Genomic DNA, 20,972 nt, shown 5'->3' on the forward strand with positions numbered 1-20,972 from the left:
CCAGAGAGCGGCGACCATATTGATGTGCTGCTTGCTGGTACAGAGGTGTAAATATGGAGCTGTGTTGGTGCGCTCCCTGAGGGATTTATCTGTAATATGTGTGGAAGGGGTGTGTGTGTGTCTGTGTGTAACGGTTTGTATGTGCGTACGTGTATGTGTGTGTAACGGCATATCCCTGTTCTGTCTCTCAGAACCCTTCTTTGTGAGTGCAGTTGAGTGGGGGCCTCACGTCTACTTCTTCTTCAGAGAAATGGCCATGGAGTTTCATCACCTAGAGAAGGTACACGCACGCACGCACGCACGCACACACACACACACACACACACACACACACACACACACACACACACACACACACACACACACACACACACACACACAAACGGAATTCCACCTCCTTGAGGGGATAAGGTGGACAGAATCCATGGGATTTGCACATTATACAGTGCATTGCCTCTTATTGTGTGTGTGTGTGCAGGTGATGGTATCTCGTGTGGCGCGGGTGTGCAAAGGGGACATGGGGGGCTCTCAGAGGGTGTTGGAGAAACAGTGGACATCGTTCCTGAAGGCCAGACTGAACTGTTCTGTCCCAGGAGACTCCCACTTCTATTTCAACCTGCTCCACGCCACCAGCCCCATACTCAACATGAACGGCAGAGACGTCATACTGGGACTGTTCTCGACACCACCCAACAGGTACACACACACGTGTACACACTCACCCAATCATACATGAATGCACCCCCCCCCCCCATTTTCTGATATGTATTTAATCATCTTACCCTCTTTCCATCCCTCCCTCCCTCCTTCATCTCTCTCTCTCTCTCTCTCTCTCTCTCTCTCTCTCTCTCTCTCTCTCTCTCTCTCTCTCAGTATCCCAGGGTCTGCAGTCTGTGTGTTTGACATGCAGCAGTTGGCCAGGGTGTTTGAGGGAAGATTCAAGGAGCAGAAATCTCCAGAATCCATCTGGACACCCGTGCCTGATGAGCTTGTGCCCAAACCCAGGTATGCAGTACATTGGACTTGTACTGATATTGATTGTGTAACTGACTGGTTCTTCCTGATTCTGATCCTTTTTTGGACCGTCTCCTCTCTCTGTAGGCCGGGTGGCTGTGCGGTGCAGGGGTCTCCTTTCAGCTCATCTAAGTCTCTGCCGGATGAAGTGCTGAACTTTGTAAAGACTCATCCATTGATGGACGAGACCATACCCTTGGTTGGGCACAGACCTTGGGTTGTCAAGACTATGGGCAGGTATGGCTAAGGATACCCATGACTACCACTGATTTTTCACTGTTTTCCCTACGTTCTGAAATTGAGCTCCCTCCCTCCCTCCCTCCCTCCCTCCCTCCCTCCCTCCCTCCCTCCCTCCCTCCCTCCCTCCCTCCCTCCCTCCCTCCCTCCCTCCCTCCCTCCCTCCCTGTCTCCCTCCCTGTCTCCCTCCCTGTCTCCCTCCCTGTCTCCCTCCCTCCCTGTCTCCCTCCCTCTCTCTCTCTCTCTCTCTCTCTCTCTCTCTCTCTCTCTCTCTCTCTCTCTATTTCTCTCTCTATTTCTCTCTCTCCGTCGGTCTCGCTCTCCAGGTACCAGTTGACCGCAATGGTGGTGGACACAGAGGCTGGTCCCCATAGGAACCATACAGTGTTGTTCCTGGGCTCCACGCGAGGGACCGTCCTAAAATTCCTCATCCTCCCCAGCGGAGAAAACTCTCCCACACACAGCAGTGTGTTTCTGGAGGAGGTGGAGGGATTCAACCCTGAGAAGTGAGTACAGGAAGGGAGTTTGGCCATGATCCCTTGTGTTCGCTGCAGTCCGGTGTTTTGTCAGGTCATTATTGAGGAGATTAACTGTTCTACTCACAATGCTTGTTGCTGCATTGTTTTCAAAGTCTCTCTGATGTGATCACTCTGATGTGAATCCCTACATGTCTCTGTTGTAACAATAGAAATCAATGAAAATACTCTAAGGATCTCTTTTTCTCTGTCTCTCTGTATCTGTCTCTATCTCTCCTTCATCCCTCTCACCCTCTCTCCTTCCTTTATCTCTCCCCCCACCCCTCCCTCTATCCCTCTCTCCCTCCCTCTCTCCCTCTATCTCTCTATCCCTCCCTCCCTCTTTCCTTCCATCCCTCTCCCCCTGTCTCCTTCCATCCCTCCTCCTCCCTCAATCTATCCCACCCCATCTCCCTCTCTCCTTCCCTCCCTCCTGTCCCTCCCTCTCCCTCCCCCCTCTCTCCCTCCCCCCTCTCTCCCTCCCTTCCCCCTCCCTCCCTCTCTCTCTCTCTCTCTCTCTCTCTCTCTCACTGCCTCTCTCCCTCCCTCTTTCCTCTCTCCTTCCACCCCTCTCTCCTTCCTTCCATCCCTCTCTCCTTTCATCCATCCATCCATCCATCCCTCTATCTATCCCTCTCCATCTCCATCCCTCTCTCTGTCTCTAGATGTGGAGAGGACTCTGTCCAGGCCAGACAGTTGTTGTTTCTGTCTCTGGATCGTCCAAGTCACACTCTGCTGCTGGCCTTCACTTCCTGTCTGGTCAGACTGCCCACAGCACGCTGCCACCTACACTCACGCTGTATGAAGTGAGTAAAACACATACACACACAGACCATCTCAACCATCTCCATCAGGCTGATCAGATCTACATGTGTGTGTGTGTATAGGAGCTGTCTGACCTCCCGAGATCCCTACTGTGGCTGGACCAGAGGCAGCACCTGCTCCTTCCTCAGACCAGGCACACGGTGAGACAGCTCCCTGTAGCTTCATCCAATTGATTGTGTGTTCAACTGTAGATGTCAGTCTGATAATCTGTTATGTTTGTTCTATTACAGGCTTCCTTTTCAACAAGACAGTGAGTACGGCAACTTCTCCCATCTTGGAGACTGTGATGGTAGGTACCTTGCCTTTACCCTGTAGCTCTGTTCTTTCTTTCACTCAACTCCACCTAATAGCATTACCATGCTCCACCTAGTGGCATCACCATGCTCCACCTAGTGGCATTATCATGCTCCACCTAGTGGCATTACCATGCTCCACCTAGTGGCATTATCATGCTCCGCCTAGTGGCATTACCATGCTCCACCTAGTGCATAATCATGCTCCACCTAGTGCATAATCATGCTCCACCTAGTGTATAACCATGCTCCGCCTAGTGGCATTACCATGCTCCACCTAGTGGCATTATCATGCTCCACCTAGTGGCATTACCATGCTCCACCTAGTGGCATTACCATGCTCCGCCTAGTGGCATTACCATGCTCCACCTAGTGGCATTAACATGCTCCACCTAGTGATATTATCATGCTCCACCTAGAGGCATTATCATGCTCCACATAGTGGCATTTTCATGCTCTGCCTAGTGGCATTATCATGTTCCTCATAATAGCATTACCATGCTCCACCTAGTGGCATTATCATGCTACACCTAGTGGCATTACCATGCTCCGCCTAATAGCATAATCATGCTCCGCCTAGTGGCATTATCATGCTCCTCCTAATAACATAATCATGCTCCACCTAGTGGCATTATCATGTTCCGCCTAATAGCATAATCATGCTCCGCCTAGTGTCATTATCATGTCCCACCTAATAGCATAATCATGCTCCGCCTAGTGGCATTATCATGCTCCACCTAGTGGCATTACCATGCTCCACCTAATAGCATAATCATGCTCCGCCTAGTGGCATTACCATGCTCCACCTAGTGCATAATCATGCTCCACCTAGTGCATAATCATGCTCCACCTAGTGTATAACCATGCTCCGCCTAGTGGCATTACCATGCTCCACCTAGTGGCATTATCATGCTCCACCTAGTGGCATTACCATGCTCCACCTAGTGGCATTACCATGCTCCGCCTAGTGGCATTACCATGCTCCACCTAGTGGCATTAACATGCTCCACCTAGTGATATTATCATGCTCCACCTAGTGGCTTTATCATGCTCCACATAGTGGCATTTTCATGCTCTGCCTAGTGGCATTATCATGTTCCTCATAATAGCATTACCATGCTCCAACTAGTGGCATTATCATGCTACACCTAGTGGCATTACCATGCTCCGCCTAATAGCATTACCATGCTCCACCTAATAGCATAATCATGCTCCGTCTAGTGGCATTATCATGCTCCTCCTAATAACATAATCATGCTCCACCTAGTGGCATTATCATTCTCCACCTAGTGGCATTACCATGCTCCACCTAGTGCATAATCATGCTCCACCTAGTGTATAACCATGCTCCGCCTAGTGACATTAACATACTCCACCTAGTGGCATTATCATTCTCCACCTAGTGGCATTACCATGCTCCACCTAGTGGCATTATCATTCTCCACCTAGTGGCATTACCATGCTCCACCTAGTGCATAATCATGCTCCACCTAGTGTATAACCATGCTCCGCCTAGTGGCATTATCATGCTCCACCTAGTGCATAATCATGCTCCGCCTGGTGGCATTAACATGCGCCACCTAGTGACATAACCATGCTCTGCCTAGTGTATAATCATGCTCCGCCTAGTGCATAATCATGCTCCACCTAGTGCATAATCATGCTCCACCTAGTGGCATTAACATGCGCCACCTAGTGGCATTAACATGCGCCACCTAGTGACATAACCATGCTCCGCCTAGTGGCATTATCATGCTCCACCTAGTGCATAATCATGCTCCACCTAGTGGCATTAACATGCACCACCTAGTGGCATTATCATGCTCCACCTAGTGGCATTACCATGCTCCACCTAGTGGCATTACCATGCTCCGCCTAGTGGCATAACCATGCTCCGCCTAGTGGCATAACCATGCTCCGCCTAGTGGCATTACCATGCTCCGCCTAGTGGCATAACCATGCTCCGCCTAGTGGCATTAACATGCGCCGCTTAGTGGTATAATCATGCATTACAAGAGTTTGCGACAGATGTTAAAGGGTCATTTCAAAACTACACTTTCATCATCTCTAGCACTACCCTAACATCAACATATTTGATAATGGCTGTTTCTTTATTTAATATTTAAAAGATAGAGGAAGAGGAAGATAAATGTTTCCAATGACATCATCAACCAATTAGTAGACAACTAGTAGGCAATTAATTATTTTATTTACCTTTATTTAACTAGGCAAGTCAGTTATGAACAAATTCTTATTTTCAATGAAGGCCTAGGAACAGTGGGTTAACTGCCTTGTTCAGGGGCAGAACAACAGATTTTTACCTTGTTAGCTTGGTTGATTTGATCAATCTTGCAACCTTTCGGTTACAAGTCCAACGCTCTAACCACTAGGCTACCTGCCGCGCAAATGCTTTCTCATAATTCGTTAAAATCACATGATGCACACCAATGATGTCATTGGAAACACTTATCTTCCTCTATCTGTTTTACTACAAAACCTAAATAATGCACAATTATCACACATGTTAATGTTGGGGTGGTGCTGCAGATGATGAATATGAAGTTGAAAACATTAGACATTTCCCTTTAATGCACATTGAACAAATTCAAATGCTGATGTAAGGGAATGTCTATGGCAACATATTTAATTAAAATGTTTGTTTTTGCAAGGTACCGTTTTTCTTTGTCGTGTCATCAATTAAAAACCCAATCACATCCCCAGTGCACATACATTTGAAGTTGGAAGTTTACATACACTTTAGCCAAATACGTTTAAACTCAGTTTTTCACAATTCCTGACAATTAATGCTGGTAAAAATTGCCTGTCTTAGGTCAGTTAGGATCACCACTTTATTTTAAGAATGTGAAATGTCAGAATAATAGTAGAGAAAATGATTTATTTCAGCTTTTATTTCTTTCATCACATTCCCAGTGGGTCAGAAGTTTACACACACTCCAATTAGCATTTGGTAGCATTGCCTTTAAATTGTTTAACTTGGATCAAACATTTCAGGTAGCCTTCCACAAGCTTCCCACAATAAGTTGGGTGAATTTTGGCCCATTCCTCCTGACAGAGCTGGTGTAACTGAGTCAGGTTTGTAGGCCTCCTTGCTCGCACATGACTTTTCAGTTCTGCCCACATATTTTCTATGGGATTGAGGTCAGGGCTTTGTGATGGCCACTCCAATACCTTGACTTTGTTGTCCTTAAGCCATTTTGCCACAACTTTTGGAAGTATGCTTGGGGTCATTGTCCAGTTGGAAGACCCATTTGCAACTGATGTCTTGAGATGTTGCTTCAATATATCCCCATAATTTTCCTAACTCATGATGCAATCTATTTTGTGAAGTGCACCAGTCCCTCCTGCAGCAATGCACCCCCACAACATGATGCTGCCACAGTGTGCTTCACGGTTGGGATGGTGTTCTTCGGCATTTAAGCATCCCCCCTTTTCCTCCAAACATAACGATGGTCATTATGGCCAACAGTTCTATTTTTGTTTCATCAGACCAGAGTACATTTCTCCAAAAGTACAATCTTTGTCCCCATGTGCAGTTACAAACTGTAGTCTGGCTTTTTTTTATGGCGGTTTTGGAGCAGTGGCTTCATCCTTGCTGAGCAGCCTTTCAATTTATGTCGATATAGGACTCGTTTTACTGTGGATATAGATACTTTTGTACTCGTTTCCTCCAGCATCTTCACAACGTCCTTTGCTGTTGTTCTGGGATTAATTTCCACTTTTCGCACCAAAGTACATTAGTCTCTAGGAGACAGAACGCGTCTCCTTCCTGAGCGGTATGACGGCTGCATGGTCCCATGGTGTTTATACTTGCGTACTGTTGTTTGTACAGATGAACGTGGTACCTTCAGACGTTTGGAAATTGCTCCCAAGGATGAACCAGACTTGTGGAGGTCTACAATTTTTTTCTGAGGTCTTGGCTGATTTCTTTTGATTTTCCCATGATGTCAAGCAAAGAGGCACCGAGTTTGAAGGTTGGCCTTGAAATACCTCCACAGGTACACCTCCAATTGACTTAAATTTGGTATCAGAAGCTTCTAAGCCATGACATAATTTTCTGGAATTTTCCAAGCTGTTTAAAGGCACAGTCAACTTAGTGTATGTAAACTTCTGACCCACTGGAATTGTGATACAGTAAATTCTAAGTGAAATAATCTGTCTGTAAACAATTGTTGGAAAAACTGACTTGCCAAAAGCATAGTTTGTTAACAAGACATTTGTGTAGTGATTGAAAAACGAGTTTTAATGACTCCAACCTATCACAATAATTCCACATAACGTTAATTTATATTGGTTGTTTGTGTTTATGTGTGTATTGTATTTGCATTTACAGTGGTGACAGAAAATTGCAATGTTTTTCAGTCTGTCAGTAATGGGATTAGCTAGTGTGAAATGTCAGGGCTTTGAATTCCCTCTCCTAAGATTAGTGTCTGTCAGAAGCCTCCCAGCATGACAATAAATGCATTTTGATTGGTTGACAAAGGAGCGAACGTCTTGATCAGCGAATTAAAGCCCACGGGACTGAGACTTATTCTGAGACAGCGTTCTGCTGTCAACGACTGTCTGCTACAGTTTGACAAGTACTTGCCAGAAAAATATGTACAAAACAGAAATGAGGACCAAACTCTGTGCACAGTGCTCAAAACTGAGCTTCTGGCAGGCCATAAGAGAACGTCTTTAACTTAGATACGTTTATGGGCTCCTAACAAACACTCCTCAAATCTGTCTCTGTCTCAATTAGGATGTCTCTGCTTTTCATCAGCAAACTGTTCCAGGACCTGCAATCTGTTCCAACTCCAATTATACACTGCAATCTAATCTGTTTTATCACAGATCTATAATCTGGGGGGGTGTTCTTATTCCAGAACATTACAACCTCATCTATTTTATAGAACCAGCAATCTGTTCCAAAGTCCATAATATCCCATCTATAATATCTATCATAAATCTATAACCTCTAACCTGCATTCATTCCTTTGCCAGAACATTGCAATCTCATGTGTTATTTATCACTCTTTAGAACCTGATCTGTTCTAGTTGCAGAGCTTTAGTTTTCTAACCCGGATATAGGCCTGTTTACTGCAGAGTTGGGCTGTTTAATGGAGAGTGGTGAAAGCATAGAACCAGAACTAGGTCCAGGACAGACGTGTGCTGTGTCTGTGCAGATGGGAGTGATTCGAGTGGTGGAAATCATTAACTGAAATATATGACGTGTTTTAGGGAGAAACTCACTGGCTTGCCCAGAGCCCTCCTTATTACAGAATGGGAACACTGAGAAGAGTTGGTCTGTTTTATTGTCTTCCCCTCTTTACTGATGACTAGTGCAGCTTTCAGCCCAGCCAGCAGAACCCCAAGGCTGTGCTGGAGAAAACACTGGTTAAGGACAAAGGAAAGGTGATGCTTATCTGTTGCCGTTATGAAATGTTATGGTAGATTACGGTAATAGAGAATAAGATTAAGCTCTTGGGTAATACAATATAGCAATATAATCCTTGACATCAGGCAAATAATGTTTAGGTTCTGAAGGATAAAACATCTAAAAATGTGACAATAACAAAAGTGGAGAGATTTATAAAGGAGAATGAATACACAGAGGTAGAGGAGAATAAAGGACTGAGATAACTGGTTTAATGTTAAGCGTTTTTATATTCTCTCTTGCCATTAGCCTTATCTCTCGGGGACAGATGCACGGAATGGAAATGGTAGTAGCATCTGTCGACTCTGGGATACGACTAGCAAGGAACTTTGTTCTGGTACGCTGATTCTTTGTCACTGATCATTTGGACAAATCACAATTTCACAGGTGCTCGCATCGTTTTGAATTTCCAAAGGGGAGGTGACATTTGGCCCATAGCTTGGCTGAAACTGGCTGACAGTTTTCATTGAGTGGGGTGGGGACTTATCTAGTCTCGTTAGACTTAACATGTCTCCCCTAAGAACTTAATCGAGCATCTGATGCAGTTAAACAAGATTTTAGTTCTAGGTGTCCGAGATTAGCCTTGTGATTCCTTTCTCTTGTCTTCTCTCTCCCCTAAAGGTGCCATACAGCAGAGTCTGCTGATCGAGCCGGAGAGCCTGGTCTCCCTCAACCTGCTGGTGGCATCTGCAGTCTCAGCCTTCACCATCGGTGCGGCGCTCTCGGGGCTGGCTGTCTGCTGGATTATGGCCCACAAGCCTGGCAACCGTCGCCACGGCAACAATACCCCCCAGTCCACTATCCAGCGCCAGGAGAGGGGGATGTTGACGTCAGGAGGAGGGATGGGGGGATCGGTCCTCAGTGTGACCCGTCAGGGAGGAGGCGATAGACCCTGCTCTCAGGGCGGGGAGACCCTGTTTGTGATGCCCAACGGCTGGGGGAAGTCAGGGGAGCTGGACCCAGGGTTCCTGCCTACTCCGGAGCACACGCCTCAGCAGAAAAGACGCGGGCTCAGGCTGTCTGATTCTGGATCAGGGGGGTGGGATAACAGCCAGACCTACCTGGGAGGGAGTACCATGGGGCTGGCGTCTCCCTGCCCTCTCCCTTGCCCCCCACACCCCTCCACCGCTGTCTACCTGACCACCAGACTATTTCAGGGGGGAGGAGGAGGGAGGCACGGGGGTGAGGAGCGAGGAAGAGGAGGGGAGACTCCTCGCCAGCACTACGTGTGCCTGAGCAAGCCCCGGGGGGAGAAGGGCAGAAGTGGGACACCGAAGTCGGCGCTTCGTAAGTCGGCAGGGGAGTACGTGTACCCCATGACCCCCCAGGATTCTCCGGATAGGAGGAGGGTGGTGTCAGCCCCCAGCGCCCCTATGGAGTTTGGGGAGCCCCTGCCACTCCGCTGGCCTCCCCAGGAAGGCTACATCCTCAGCAGCCAGGGCATGGTCCCTGTACCTCCATCCTCCATGCCCACCATCAAAGGCCAGCAGTACGTGGCCCAGCACCACACACCCGGGCCGGGCAGGTCTCAGCTGAGAGGGGCCTTGGGGAGAGGAGAGCTGGGGGAGCTGGTGGATCTCAGCCAGCTGCTGAGTAAGAAGAGTTCCAATGAGAGGACTCACAACGGGCAGTGATCAAGCAGGGAAACCATGTCTCTTTCTATATCGTTCTCTTTCTGTCTGTTCTATCTTTTCTCTCACTCTCTCTTTCTCTCTGACCTCTTTCTCTGTCATTGTCATTTAGTCCTCCGGATATCTCTGTATCTCGCTGGCGGACTCCTGAGGCTGTTCTCGCTGGCAGACTCCTGAGGCTGTTCTCGCTGGCAGACTCCTGAGGCTGTTCTCGCTGGCAGACTCCTGAGGCTGTTCTCGCTGGCAGACTCCTGAGGCTGTTCTCGCTAGCAGACTCCTCAGGCTGTTCTCGCTGGCAGACTCCTGAGGCTGTTCTCGCTGGCAGACTCCTGAGGCTGTTCTCGCTGGCAGACTCCTGAGGCTGTTCTCACTGGCAGACTCCTGAGGCTGTTCTCTCTGTGACTGGTTGATGCTGCTATCACTCATACCCTGCTTGGCTGTGATTGGTCAGTGAAAGTGAGGTTGTTGCTGTGTCTCCCCTCTGGCTGCTTAGAGAGGGGAGAGAGGAGGAGAGAGAGATAGCGGGATTGAAAGAGGTGAGAAAGAGGGATGGAGATGGAAAGAGAAAAGGGAAGGAAGAGTTTGCTAGACAGCAGAATTCTTCCAAAAGAACACATTAAGAGAGAACCATAAATAGGAAGGAACATGCAAAGAGACCCAGCGACAAGGACTGACCGAACAACATGGCCACAGAGCCCACTGTCAGGTGTCAGAAGACGAGACCCAGTGGACATCACTCCTACACAGTGTACTTTGTCCACCTTCCAGTGCAGACTGATTGGCACTCTCTGACAATAAGACAATGGAGGACACTGAAACATGAATTGTAAACACATTACTTTGAAGCATCTTTCTGCAGGTGAATGAAGCAGACACCCCCCTGGGCTCACACGTCAGATCATCATCTACTTTTGATTTACACTTGATTTACAACTCAACCAAAACTGTGATTTGGTTCATAACAACGTGAATTTAATGTGAAATCAACGAGAAAATGTCACCAGGTCATTGGATTTAGGTGAACAGTTGGATGAAAACAAGACCAAATGCCCCTACGTTGATTCAATGTCATCACATAGATTTCTGGGGTTGAAATGACGTGGAAACAATGTTGATTCAAACAGTTTTTGCAGAGTGGGACTGTTCTCTCTCAGTGACACTGAGGTCATTCTGACTCTGACTCTGAATGTCACGAGAATATCTGATGAAGAGTATCGAAAGGAAGCGGCAATGAAGATTTAATAGCCTGCCCTCCAGCTGCCTCCCCACACACACACACACACACACACACACACACACACACACACACACACACACACACACACACACACACACACACACACACACACGCACACACACACACAGGTCAGTTTTAATAAACCCACCCTGCGGGGGACCAGTCCTTGGTATCGTGGTCAGGGGGACAATGATTCCCAGTGTATGTGAGTCGAGAGGGGGCGTATAGTACCGCTCCTAGCCTGTCTCACTGGGGCGTATAGTACCGCTCCTAACCTGTCTCACTGGGGCATATAGTACTGCTCCTAACCTGTCTCACTGGGTCAAACAGTACCGCTCTTAACCTGTCTCACTGGGTCATACAGTACTGAACTCACCCAATGCTCTACCCTTCTCTCAACACATTGCGTCAGCTCTGAAATGACTGGCCATTAAAAAGTACATGGAGTGGAAGGGATGGAGTGATGAAGTGAAGGAATGGACGGATGGAGGGATGAAATGGTGCCATGTCATTAGAGAGAATGCCTGGCTGGCAGAAATAGTGCTGACATTCCAGTGTGGCCCAGTGAGGGTGAGTTATAGTCCCTTGGTCCCAGTGAGACAGGTTAAGAGCGGTACTGTACGACCCAGTGAGACAGGTTAGGAGCAGTACTGTACGACCCAGTGAGACAGGTTAGGAGCAGTACTGTATGACCCAGTGAGACAGGTTAGGAGCGGTACTATACGACCCGGTGAGACAGGTTAGGAGCGGTACTGTACAGGTTAGGAGCAGTACTGTATGACCCAGTGAGACAGGTTAGGAGCGGTACTATACGCCCCAGTGAGACAGGTTAGTAGCAGTATTGTATGACCCAGTGAGACAGGTTAGGAGCGGTACTATACGACCCAGTGAGACAGGTTAGTAGCAGTACTGTATGACCCAGTGAGACAGGTTAGGAGCGGTACTATACGCCCCAGTGAGACAGGTTAGTAGCAGTACTATACGCCCCAGTGAGACAGGTTAGTAGCAGTACTATACGCCCCAGTGAGACAGGTTAGGAGCGGTACTATACGCCCCAGTGAGACAGGTTAAGAGCAGTACTATACGCCCCAGTGAGACAGGTTAGTAGCAGTACTGTATGACCCAGTGAGACAGGTTAGGAGCAGTACTATACGACCCAGTGAGACAGGTTAGGAGCGGTACTATACGCCCCAGTGAGACAGGTTAGTAGCAGTACTGTATGACCCAGTGAGACAGGTTAGTAGCAGTACTGTATGACCCAGTGAGACAGGTTAGTAGCAGTACTGTATGACCCAGTGAGACAGGTTAGGAGCAGTACTGTATGACCCAGTGAGACAGGTTAGGAGCTGTACTGTACGACCCAGTGAGACAGGTTAGGAGCAGTACTGTATGACCCAGTGAGACAGGTTAGGAGCAGTACTGTATGACCCAGTGAGACAGGTTAGTAGCAGTACTGTATGACCCAGTGAGACAGGTTAGGAGCAGTACTGTATGACCCAGTGAGACAGGTTAGGAGCTGTACTGTACGACCCAGTGAGACAGGTTAAGAGCAGTACTGTACGCCCCAGTGAGACAGGTTAGGAGCGGTACTATACGCCCCAGTGAGACAGGTTAGGAGCGGTACTATACGCCCCAGTGAGACAGGTTAGGAGCAGTACTATACGCCCCAGTGAGACAGGTTAGGAGCGGTACTATACGCCCCAGTGAGACAGGTTAGGAGCGGTACTATACACCCCCTCTCGACTCACATACACTGGGAATCAATGTCCCCCTGACCACGATACCAAGGACTGGTCCCCCGCAGGGTGGGTTTATTAAAACTGACCTGTGTGTGTGTGTGTGTGTGTGTGTGTGTGTGTGTGTGTGTGTGTGTGTGTGTGTGTGTGTGTGTGTGTGTGTGTGTGTGTGTGTGTGTGTGTGCACGCAGATGCACTGGCTATGCGTGTGATTGATAATCACTATGGTTGTGATTTAAACGACTGTCCTGACTCTTACTCATCCATGTTAATCGACATTTTCCCAGAGCTCAAATGGGACCATACATTCTACCCGTCAAAGTGTCTAATGAGAAACTTTCCATTACTTTAAGTGATCATGGAAAGAGGGATAGATAGAAAGACAGAGGGAAAGACGAAAGGCAGGAGGACCGAGAGAGAAACAGAAAGGCAGAGTGAGAAAGAGAGAGACAACACTGAGACAAGGAAGAAGATGTGATCTGTCATTCCCAAGTCATCAGAGCCACAGCTCCAGTCACATCCAGAAGGAAAATGAGTTCAGCTCTGTTGTGAACCTGAGCAGTAATGACTTGTATATAAAGACCCAACCCCAGTCAGATGTCTGTGTTACCGTTGAAGGAGCACAATGATGACGTCACACATGGGGTGTTGTTTCAAGACCGAGCCACAGTTACAAGACACTCATAATCACACCATGCCGATGACTTTTCGCCCTTTGTTGTCAATACAATATTATATGCCAACATTCTAAACTGTACTTTTGGGTGACATACGGACCACAGAAGCAAAAAGGAAACATATTTTCAAGTGCCATAAAAACCATGTCAGTACATTTGATTCTTTGTACATTTGATACTGTGATGTTGTATAATTTGTTCAAATGTGTACAGTTCCTGTGTACAATGAGGAACTTCACAATGTTGCCTTCAGATAGCATACTGAACATTGATTTTCTTTCATAACTATTTTGACTTTGCTGCTCTTATCCATTTGATAAAGTTGATGCCACTGACAGTCTTTTTATAAACCACTTATAGACAGTAGGACATCATTTAGGTCAGTTTTTCCTGAAATACTCTAGCAAAGTATTGATTGTTTTTCTCCACACCAACAAACTGTCATACTGAGGAACCTTAAAGTCCAAGGCTACTTACTTCCTGTTCATAATACTGTGCAGTAATACATCATGGAAAAGCACAATTACTTTTATTTTTCTTATTTGAAAAGTAGTTGTACTGTAACGTTATCTATGTATATTTGTGTAAATAATCTATTTGAAGGTATCTTATCCATGTGGTTTTAAGGTTGTTGTTTTTTCATCCTTGACACAGGCCTTTGACGTGTTGGTTTTGGTTGACTGTGATATGAATGAGATGGAACAGAGCAGGCTGGTGGGAGGAGCTGTAGGAGAACGGGCTCTTTATAGTGGCTGGAATGGAACGGTGTCTGACTTATGTTGTCTACATGTTTGATGTGTTTGATGCAGTTCTATGTACTTCATTTCAGCCATTACAATGAGCCCGTTCTCCTAAAGCTCCTCCCACCAGCCACCACTGAGATGCAAGTACAGGAATTACAGTATTTACCTTTGACTGAAAGCTGAGGGTAGCTGTTTCCTTTCTAAAAAGAGTAGAATCTTAGGCTTGTCCTGCTGAGCTGAATGAAAAAGGTCTCCAGATTATTTGATTTATGATTTACGGCTGTACACACACACACACACACACACACACACACACACACACACACACACACACACACACACACACACACACATTAAACACTTAATGTGAGAGGATACAGCAGTCAGTTAATATGGACAACCCTGTCAATATATTCTTTATTATTCTAATAAACAATGAATATGTATTAATCTTTGTTGTGTCTTTATGGATTGTTAATTTGACTGTAATGTTATACAGTAGGATTCTTTCAAGCAACCATTTCTATCACCACTAGATGGCGGTGGAAACTAGTCTTTGCAGGTGAGGAAAGAGCCATCGGTGAGATTGGCTGTGTTCTCGAGCATCAAAATGACTGCAGGCGACTGCCGACTGACTGATCTACAAATCACCTTGCATCATAAATAACAACTGATAATTATTTGTAGATCAGTCAGTTAGTCACAATTTACCCATGATACGTTGTGTTTATGATCCTCTCGAACTCGGCCAATAACTCCATGGGTGCGTCTCAGCGTTCTACCGTGGCGTCCTCTCATCTCTTTACCTTCAGATGCACCGATATGAAAGAAGTGGACAGCTCACAGTTGGAATCTATCATATTCTCATGTATCCTGGGTTTTCAGGTCAAGGCAGATTCATTGAAAGAGACCAGTAGAGGAGGCCACATTATCCTATTGAGACATACATGCTATGTGATTCCACTGTTGCCAAGGGGGTCACATTATCCTATTGAGATACATACACCCTATGTGATTGGGTGGTGAATCATTGCTTGTTAGATTTGATGTCATTAACAGCTGGGGCATTGCCTTTGTGTTAGAGTGCTCCTTGAATCAGTCTAGTGTCTAATGTGTGCAGGCTTTTGCTCTAGCCCGGCACTAACCATTCTAAGTCAAATCAATGAATTACTGTACATTTGTTGTCTCTAGACTGCAATTAATTTATTCAGATGTGTTTGAGCACCACACATAAAACCCTCAAGATGCTGAGCTGCCCATCCCCACTCTATGGCTTGGCTTGATATCGAGTTTATACTGCAGCTTTGATGACATAACAGACAGAATTTAGCACCTACTGAGTAGACTGAAACAAGCCTCTCCAGACCTCGCTGTGGTAGAACATCTTGCCCATCTAAAAGGTCAACTAAAGCCCATGTCCATGTAAATAGTCTATTTATATCATTCATGGTACATTCATTATGTGTTTGCATTGGCAACCACACATCTCTCTCTCACTCACACACACAAACACACCCACGCATGCAAGTACTCTCGCTTGCACATACACACTCCATTTAATACATTATTTTAATGAAAGAAATGTTGACAAAAACATGATGACATTATTGTGGTGGTGTAGAACATGAAGGGAGGGGTATGATGACTCATTGTCGGTTGTGTGTGTTCACTGCTGATCTGCTGTTTTCAAAATAAAACTGTTTCAACAGAAAGTAATAACTAATGGAATCCAGGAAGCAGTTTGTGGTAGCGATCCATTCACAAACTAGCCAAAAATCACGCACTAATTTTAAAGATTCCCATTTATTTTTTTTGAAAAGGAATCTCAGCAGAAACCCAAGATGGATGGGTGTGTAGCAGACCACAAAGACGATCAGGTTGGCTGTTACTATGCCAATAATGTTCCTCTTCTCCACAGTGGTGTCCTCATCCTCATCATTCTCCTTCATTAGAACCCTTATGGTCTGTGTGGAACAGAACACTAAAATCAAAACTGGCAGAAGATACCCCAGCACCTCTAGAACCACAAGGAACTCAACTGACAACGTGCTTTCTTGAGATACTTCATAACATGTAATCAGTTTGTGAGGATCGTTGTCTTTTCTGAACACGGCACATATCGTTACTACGGTGACCCATATGGTCGCACACACCACCGCAGCCACCTTCTTTGACCGCCATGTTCTGGTGTGGAACGGGTACTTGACCGCCAGGTAGCGGTGGATGCTGATGGCGGTGACCGTGAGGATGCTGGCGTACATGTTGATGTAATGTGTGGAGATGAGGAAGGTGCAGAAGTGTGTTCTGTCTAGACGGTGGAAGGCATTGTAGATGCGGAAGGGGAGGAAGAACACGAGGGTGCAGTTGGCTGCTGCGAGGTTCAGCATGTAGACGTGTGTGTCGGTCCACATGGCTCGTTTGGCGAGGAAGACGCGCAGAACCGCCATGTTGAGTAGCAAGCCCACCAGGAACACAGGAACGTAGCCCACGGCTTGGAGGATCTCCACTTCACAGGTATTGTTGTTGTTACACATAGCTACCTGAGGAGAGGACATGACTCAGGCAAGCTATTACAAATATAACATTGTGTCACACGGGTTTTTACAAGATATAAGCAGAATGAAGTCCTTGATCATGGGTCTTGATCTACATAGTCTGAAATAGTTGTCCCTCCTCTCCTGTCCTTCACTTGGTCTGATGTGAAATAGTTGGAGGATAACCTCTGCCACATTGCTTTCACCTCTTGTATTTATTTATTTTCAGATTAGTGCAGAAGACCAGGATAAAAATCAATTTGAGACGACTAGGCTAGTGGCCAATCCTATAAAAGAGTGTGAGTTTTTGAGATACCCTTACCCCAGGTAGAACAAAATACAAACATGTTTCTTCACATCTCTAATGACTCCCAATTATCAAATGGATGGTAGTGAAAAAATATTGTACTGCAAAGAGGTTACATTTATAGATATTGTGACCCCCGCCCCTCTTCCAGAGCGTGCAGAATAATGCCTTCTGACCCCCGCCCCTCTTCCAAAGCGTGCAGAATAATGCCTTCTGACCCCCGCCCCTCTTCCAAAGCATGCAGAATAATGCCTTGTGACCCCCGCCCCTCTTCCAAAGCGTGCAGAATAATGCCTTGTGACCCCCGCCCCTCTTCCAAAGCATGCAGAATAATGCCTTGTGACCCCCGCCCCTCTTCCAAAGCATGCAGAATAATGCCTTGTGACCTCCGTCCCTCTTCCAAAGCATGCAGAATAATTCCTTGTGACCCCCGCCCCTCTTCCAAAGCATACAGAATAATGCCTTGTGACCTCCGTCCCTCTTCCAAAGCGTGCAGAATAATGCCTTGTGACCCCCGCCCCTCTTCCAAAGCGTGCAGAATAATGCCTTGTGACCCCCGCCCCTCTTCCAAAGCGTGCAGAATAATGCCTTGTGACCCCCGCCCCTCTTCCAAAGCGTGCAGAATAATGCCTTGTGACCCCCGCCCCTCTTCCAAAGCGTGCAGAATAATGCCTTGTGACCCCCGCCCCTCTTCCAAAGCGTGCAGAATAATGCCTTGTGACCCCCGCCCCTCTTCCAAAGCATGCAGATTAATGCCTTGTGACCCCCGCCCCTCTTCCAAAGCGTGCAGAATAATGCCTTGTGACCCCCGCCCCTCTTCCAAAGCGTGCAGAATAATGCCTTGTGACCCCCGCCCCTCTTCCAAAGCGTGCAGAATAATGCCTTGTGACCCCCGCCCCTCTTCCAAAGCGTGCAGAATAATGCCTTGTGACCCCCGCCCCTCTTCCAAAGCGTGCAGATTAATGCCTTGTGACCCCCGCCCCTCTTCCAAAGCATGCAGAATAATGCCTTGTGACCCCCGCCCCTCTTCCAAAGCGTGCAGAATAATGCCTTGTGACCCCCGCCCCTCTTCCAAAGCGTGCAGAATAATGCCTTGTGACCCCCGCCCCTCTTTCAACATGTGCAGAATAATGCCTTGTGACCTCCGCCCCTCTTCCAATGCATGCAGAATAATGCCTTGTGACCCCCGCCCCTCTTCCAATGCATGCAGAATAATGCCTTGTGACCCCCGCCCCTCTTCCAAAGCATGCAGAATAATGCCTTGTGACCCCCGCCCCTCTTCCAAAGCGTGCAGAATAATGCCTTGTGACCCCCGCCCCTCTTCCAAAGCATGCAGAATAATGCCTTGTGACCCCCGCCCCTCTTCCAAAGCGTGCAGAATAATGCCTTGTGACCCCCGCCCCTCTTCCAAAGCATGCAGATTAATGCCTTGTGACCCCCGCCCCTCTTCCAAAGCGTGCAGAATAATGCCTTTTGACCCCCACCCATCTTCCAAAGCGTGCAGAATAATGCCTTGTGACCCCCGCCCCTCTTTCAACATGTGCAGAATAATGCCTTGTGACCTCCGCCCCTCTTCCAATGCATGCAGAATAATGCCTTGTGACCCCCGCCCCTCTTCCAATGCATGCAGAATAATGCCTTGTGACCACCGCCCCTCTTCCAATGCATGCAGAATAATGCCTTGTGACCCCCGCCCCTCTTCCGAAGCGTGCAGAATAATGCCTTGTGACCCCCGCCCCTCTTCCAAAGCGTGCAGAATAATGCCTTGTGACCCCCGCCCCTCTTCCAAAGCATGCAGAATAATGCCTTGTGACCCCTGCCCCTCTTCCAAAGCGTGCAGAATAATGCCTTGTGACCCCCGCCCCTCTTCCAAAGCATGCAGATTAATGCCTTGTGACCCCCGCCCCTCTTCCAAAGCGTGCAGAATAATGCCTTTTGACCCCCGCCCATCTTCCAAAGCGTGCAGAATAATGCCTTTCAATCTTTTGTCTTGCCCATTTATCCTCTGAATGGCACACATACACAATCCATGTCTCAATTGTCTCAAGGCTTAAAAATCATTTTTTTAACCTGTCTCCCACCCTTTACACACTGATTCTGACCATAATTATGTCCTCCTGATTTCTGCATACAAGCCAAAACTAAAGCAGGAAGTAACAGTGACTCGCTCAATACGGAAGTGGTCAGATGACGCGGATGCTAAGTTACTGTTTTGCTAGCACAGACTGGATTTATCAAATGGCATTGAGGAGTATACCACCTCATTCATCGGCTTCATCAATAAGTGGATAGACGATGTCGTCCCCACAGTGACTGTACGTACATATCCCAACCAGAAGCCATGGATTACAGGCAACATCCACATCGAGCTAAAGGCCAGAGCTGCAGCTTTCAAGAAGCAGGACACTATTCCGGATGCTTATAAGAAATCCCGCTATGCACCAAGATGAACCATCAAACAATCAAAGTGTCAATACAGGATTTAGATTTAATCGAACTACACCGGCCTGCAATGACGCTCGTCAGGTATGGCAGGGCTTGAAAACTATTACGGACTTCAAAGGGAAAGCCGCGAGCTGCCAAGTGACGCGAGCCTACCAGATGAGCTAAATGCCTTTTATGCTCGTTTCGAGGCAAGCAACACTGAAGCATGCATGAGAGCATCAGCTGTTCTGGACGGCTGTGTAATAGCGCTCATCGGTAGCCGATGTGAGCAAGACCTTTAAACAGGTCAAGATTCACAAAGTCACGGGGGCCAGATGGATTACCAGGACGTGTACTCAGAGCATGTCCGGACCAACTGGCAAGTGTCTACACTGACATTTTCAACTCTCCCTGAGCGAGTCTGATTTTACCTACATGTTTCAAGCAGACCACCATATTCCCTGTGTCCAAGGAAGCGAGGATAACCTCCCTAAATGATTACTGACCGCAGCACTCAAGTTAGTAGCCATGAAATACTTTGAAAGGCTTGTCATAGCTCCCATCAACAGCACCCTCCCGGATACCCTAGACCCACTCCAATTCCAATACCGCCCCAACAGATCCACTGATGACGTAATCTCAATCGTACTCCACACTGCCCTTTCCCACCTGGATATCAGCATTCAACTCCATAGTGCCCGCAAAGCTCATCACTAAGTTAAGGACTGGGTCTAAACACCTCCCTCTGCAACTGGATCCTGGACTTCCTGACGGACTGCCCCCAGGTGGTAAGGGTAGGCAACAACATGTCTGCTACACTGATCCTCAACACTGGGGCCCCTCAGGGGTTTGTGCTTAGTCCTCTCTTGTACTCCCTGTTCACCCACAACTGCGTGGCAAAACACGACTCCAACACTATCATTAAGTTTGCTGACGACTCAGCAGTGGTAGGCCTGATCACCGACAACGATGAGACAGCCTTTAGGGAGGAGGTCAAAGACCTGGCAGTGTGGTGCCAGTACAACAACCTCTCCCTCAATGTGAGAAAGACAAGGAGCTGATCGTGGACTACAGGAAAATGTGGGCCGAGCAGGCCCAAATTAACATCGACGGGACAGTAGTGGAGTGGGTCGAAAGTTTCAGGTTCCTATCATGGTCCAAACACACCAAGACAGTCGTAAAGAGGGCACGATTACACATTTTCCTCCTTAGGGGACTGAAAAGATTTGGCATGGGTCCCCAGATCCTCAAAAAGTTATACAACTGCACCATCGAGAGCATCCTGACCGGTTGCATCACCGCCTGATATGGCAACTGCTCAGCTTCTGACCGTAAGGCGCTACAGAGGGTAGTGCGAATGGCCCA

At 47.4% G+C, this 20,972-nt stretch overlaps 2 protein-coding genes across 2 annotated transcripts in view; one reads left to right on the top strand and one right to left on the bottom strand.

Annotated features, from left to right (window-relative positions):
* The window catches only part of LOC139386899 (semaphorin-6B-like), a 30,324-nt gene extending 20,317 nt beyond the window's left edge, over positions 1–10,007 (top strand). Inside the window, exons 8-16 of the mRNA XM_071132771.1 lie at positions 192–280; positions 479–696; positions 874–1,005; positions 1,102–1,251; positions 1,578–1,757; positions 2,432–2,572; positions 2,654–2,731; positions 2,822–2,880; positions 8,940–10,007. Coding sequence (XP_070988872.1) covers positions 192–280; positions 479–696; positions 874–1,005; positions 1,102–1,251; positions 1,578–1,757; positions 2,432–2,572; positions 2,654–2,731; positions 2,822–2,880; positions 8,940–9,952 — 2,060 coding nt within the window. The 3' untranslated portion in view covers positions 9,953–10,007. The remainder of the gene's footprint in view (positions 1–191; positions 281–478; positions 697–873; positions 1,006–1,101; positions 1,252–1,577; positions 1,758–2,431; positions 2,573–2,653; positions 2,732–2,821; positions 2,881–8,939) is intronic.
* A 5,981-nt stretch (positions 10,008–15,988) lies between these two features.
* On the bottom strand, positions 15,989–16,876 carry LOC139387535 (G-protein coupled receptor 55-like). The gene has a single exon (XM_071133830.1). The coding sequence runs from the start codon at positions 16,874–16,876 to the stop codon at positions 15,989–15,991; it is 888 nt and encodes a 295-aa protein (XP_070989931.1).
* Between the last annotated feature and the right edge of the window lie 4,096 nt (positions 16,877–20,972).

Source organism: Oncorhynchus clarkii, chromosome 28 (genome assembly GCF_045791955.1).
Source record: "Oncorhynchus clarkii lewisi isolate Uvic-CL-2024 chromosome 28, UVic_Ocla_1.0, whole genome shotgun sequence".
In the NCBI taxonomy this organism is placed as follows: Eukaryota; Metazoa; Chordata; class Actinopteri; order Salmoniformes; family Salmonidae; genus Oncorhynchus; species Oncorhynchus clarkii.

Coding starts and splice junctions, on each gene's coding strand:
- LOC139387535 (XM_071133830.1), bottom strand. CDS start 16,876: ATGTGTAACAACAACAATACCTGTGAAGTGGAGATCCTCCAAGCCGTG.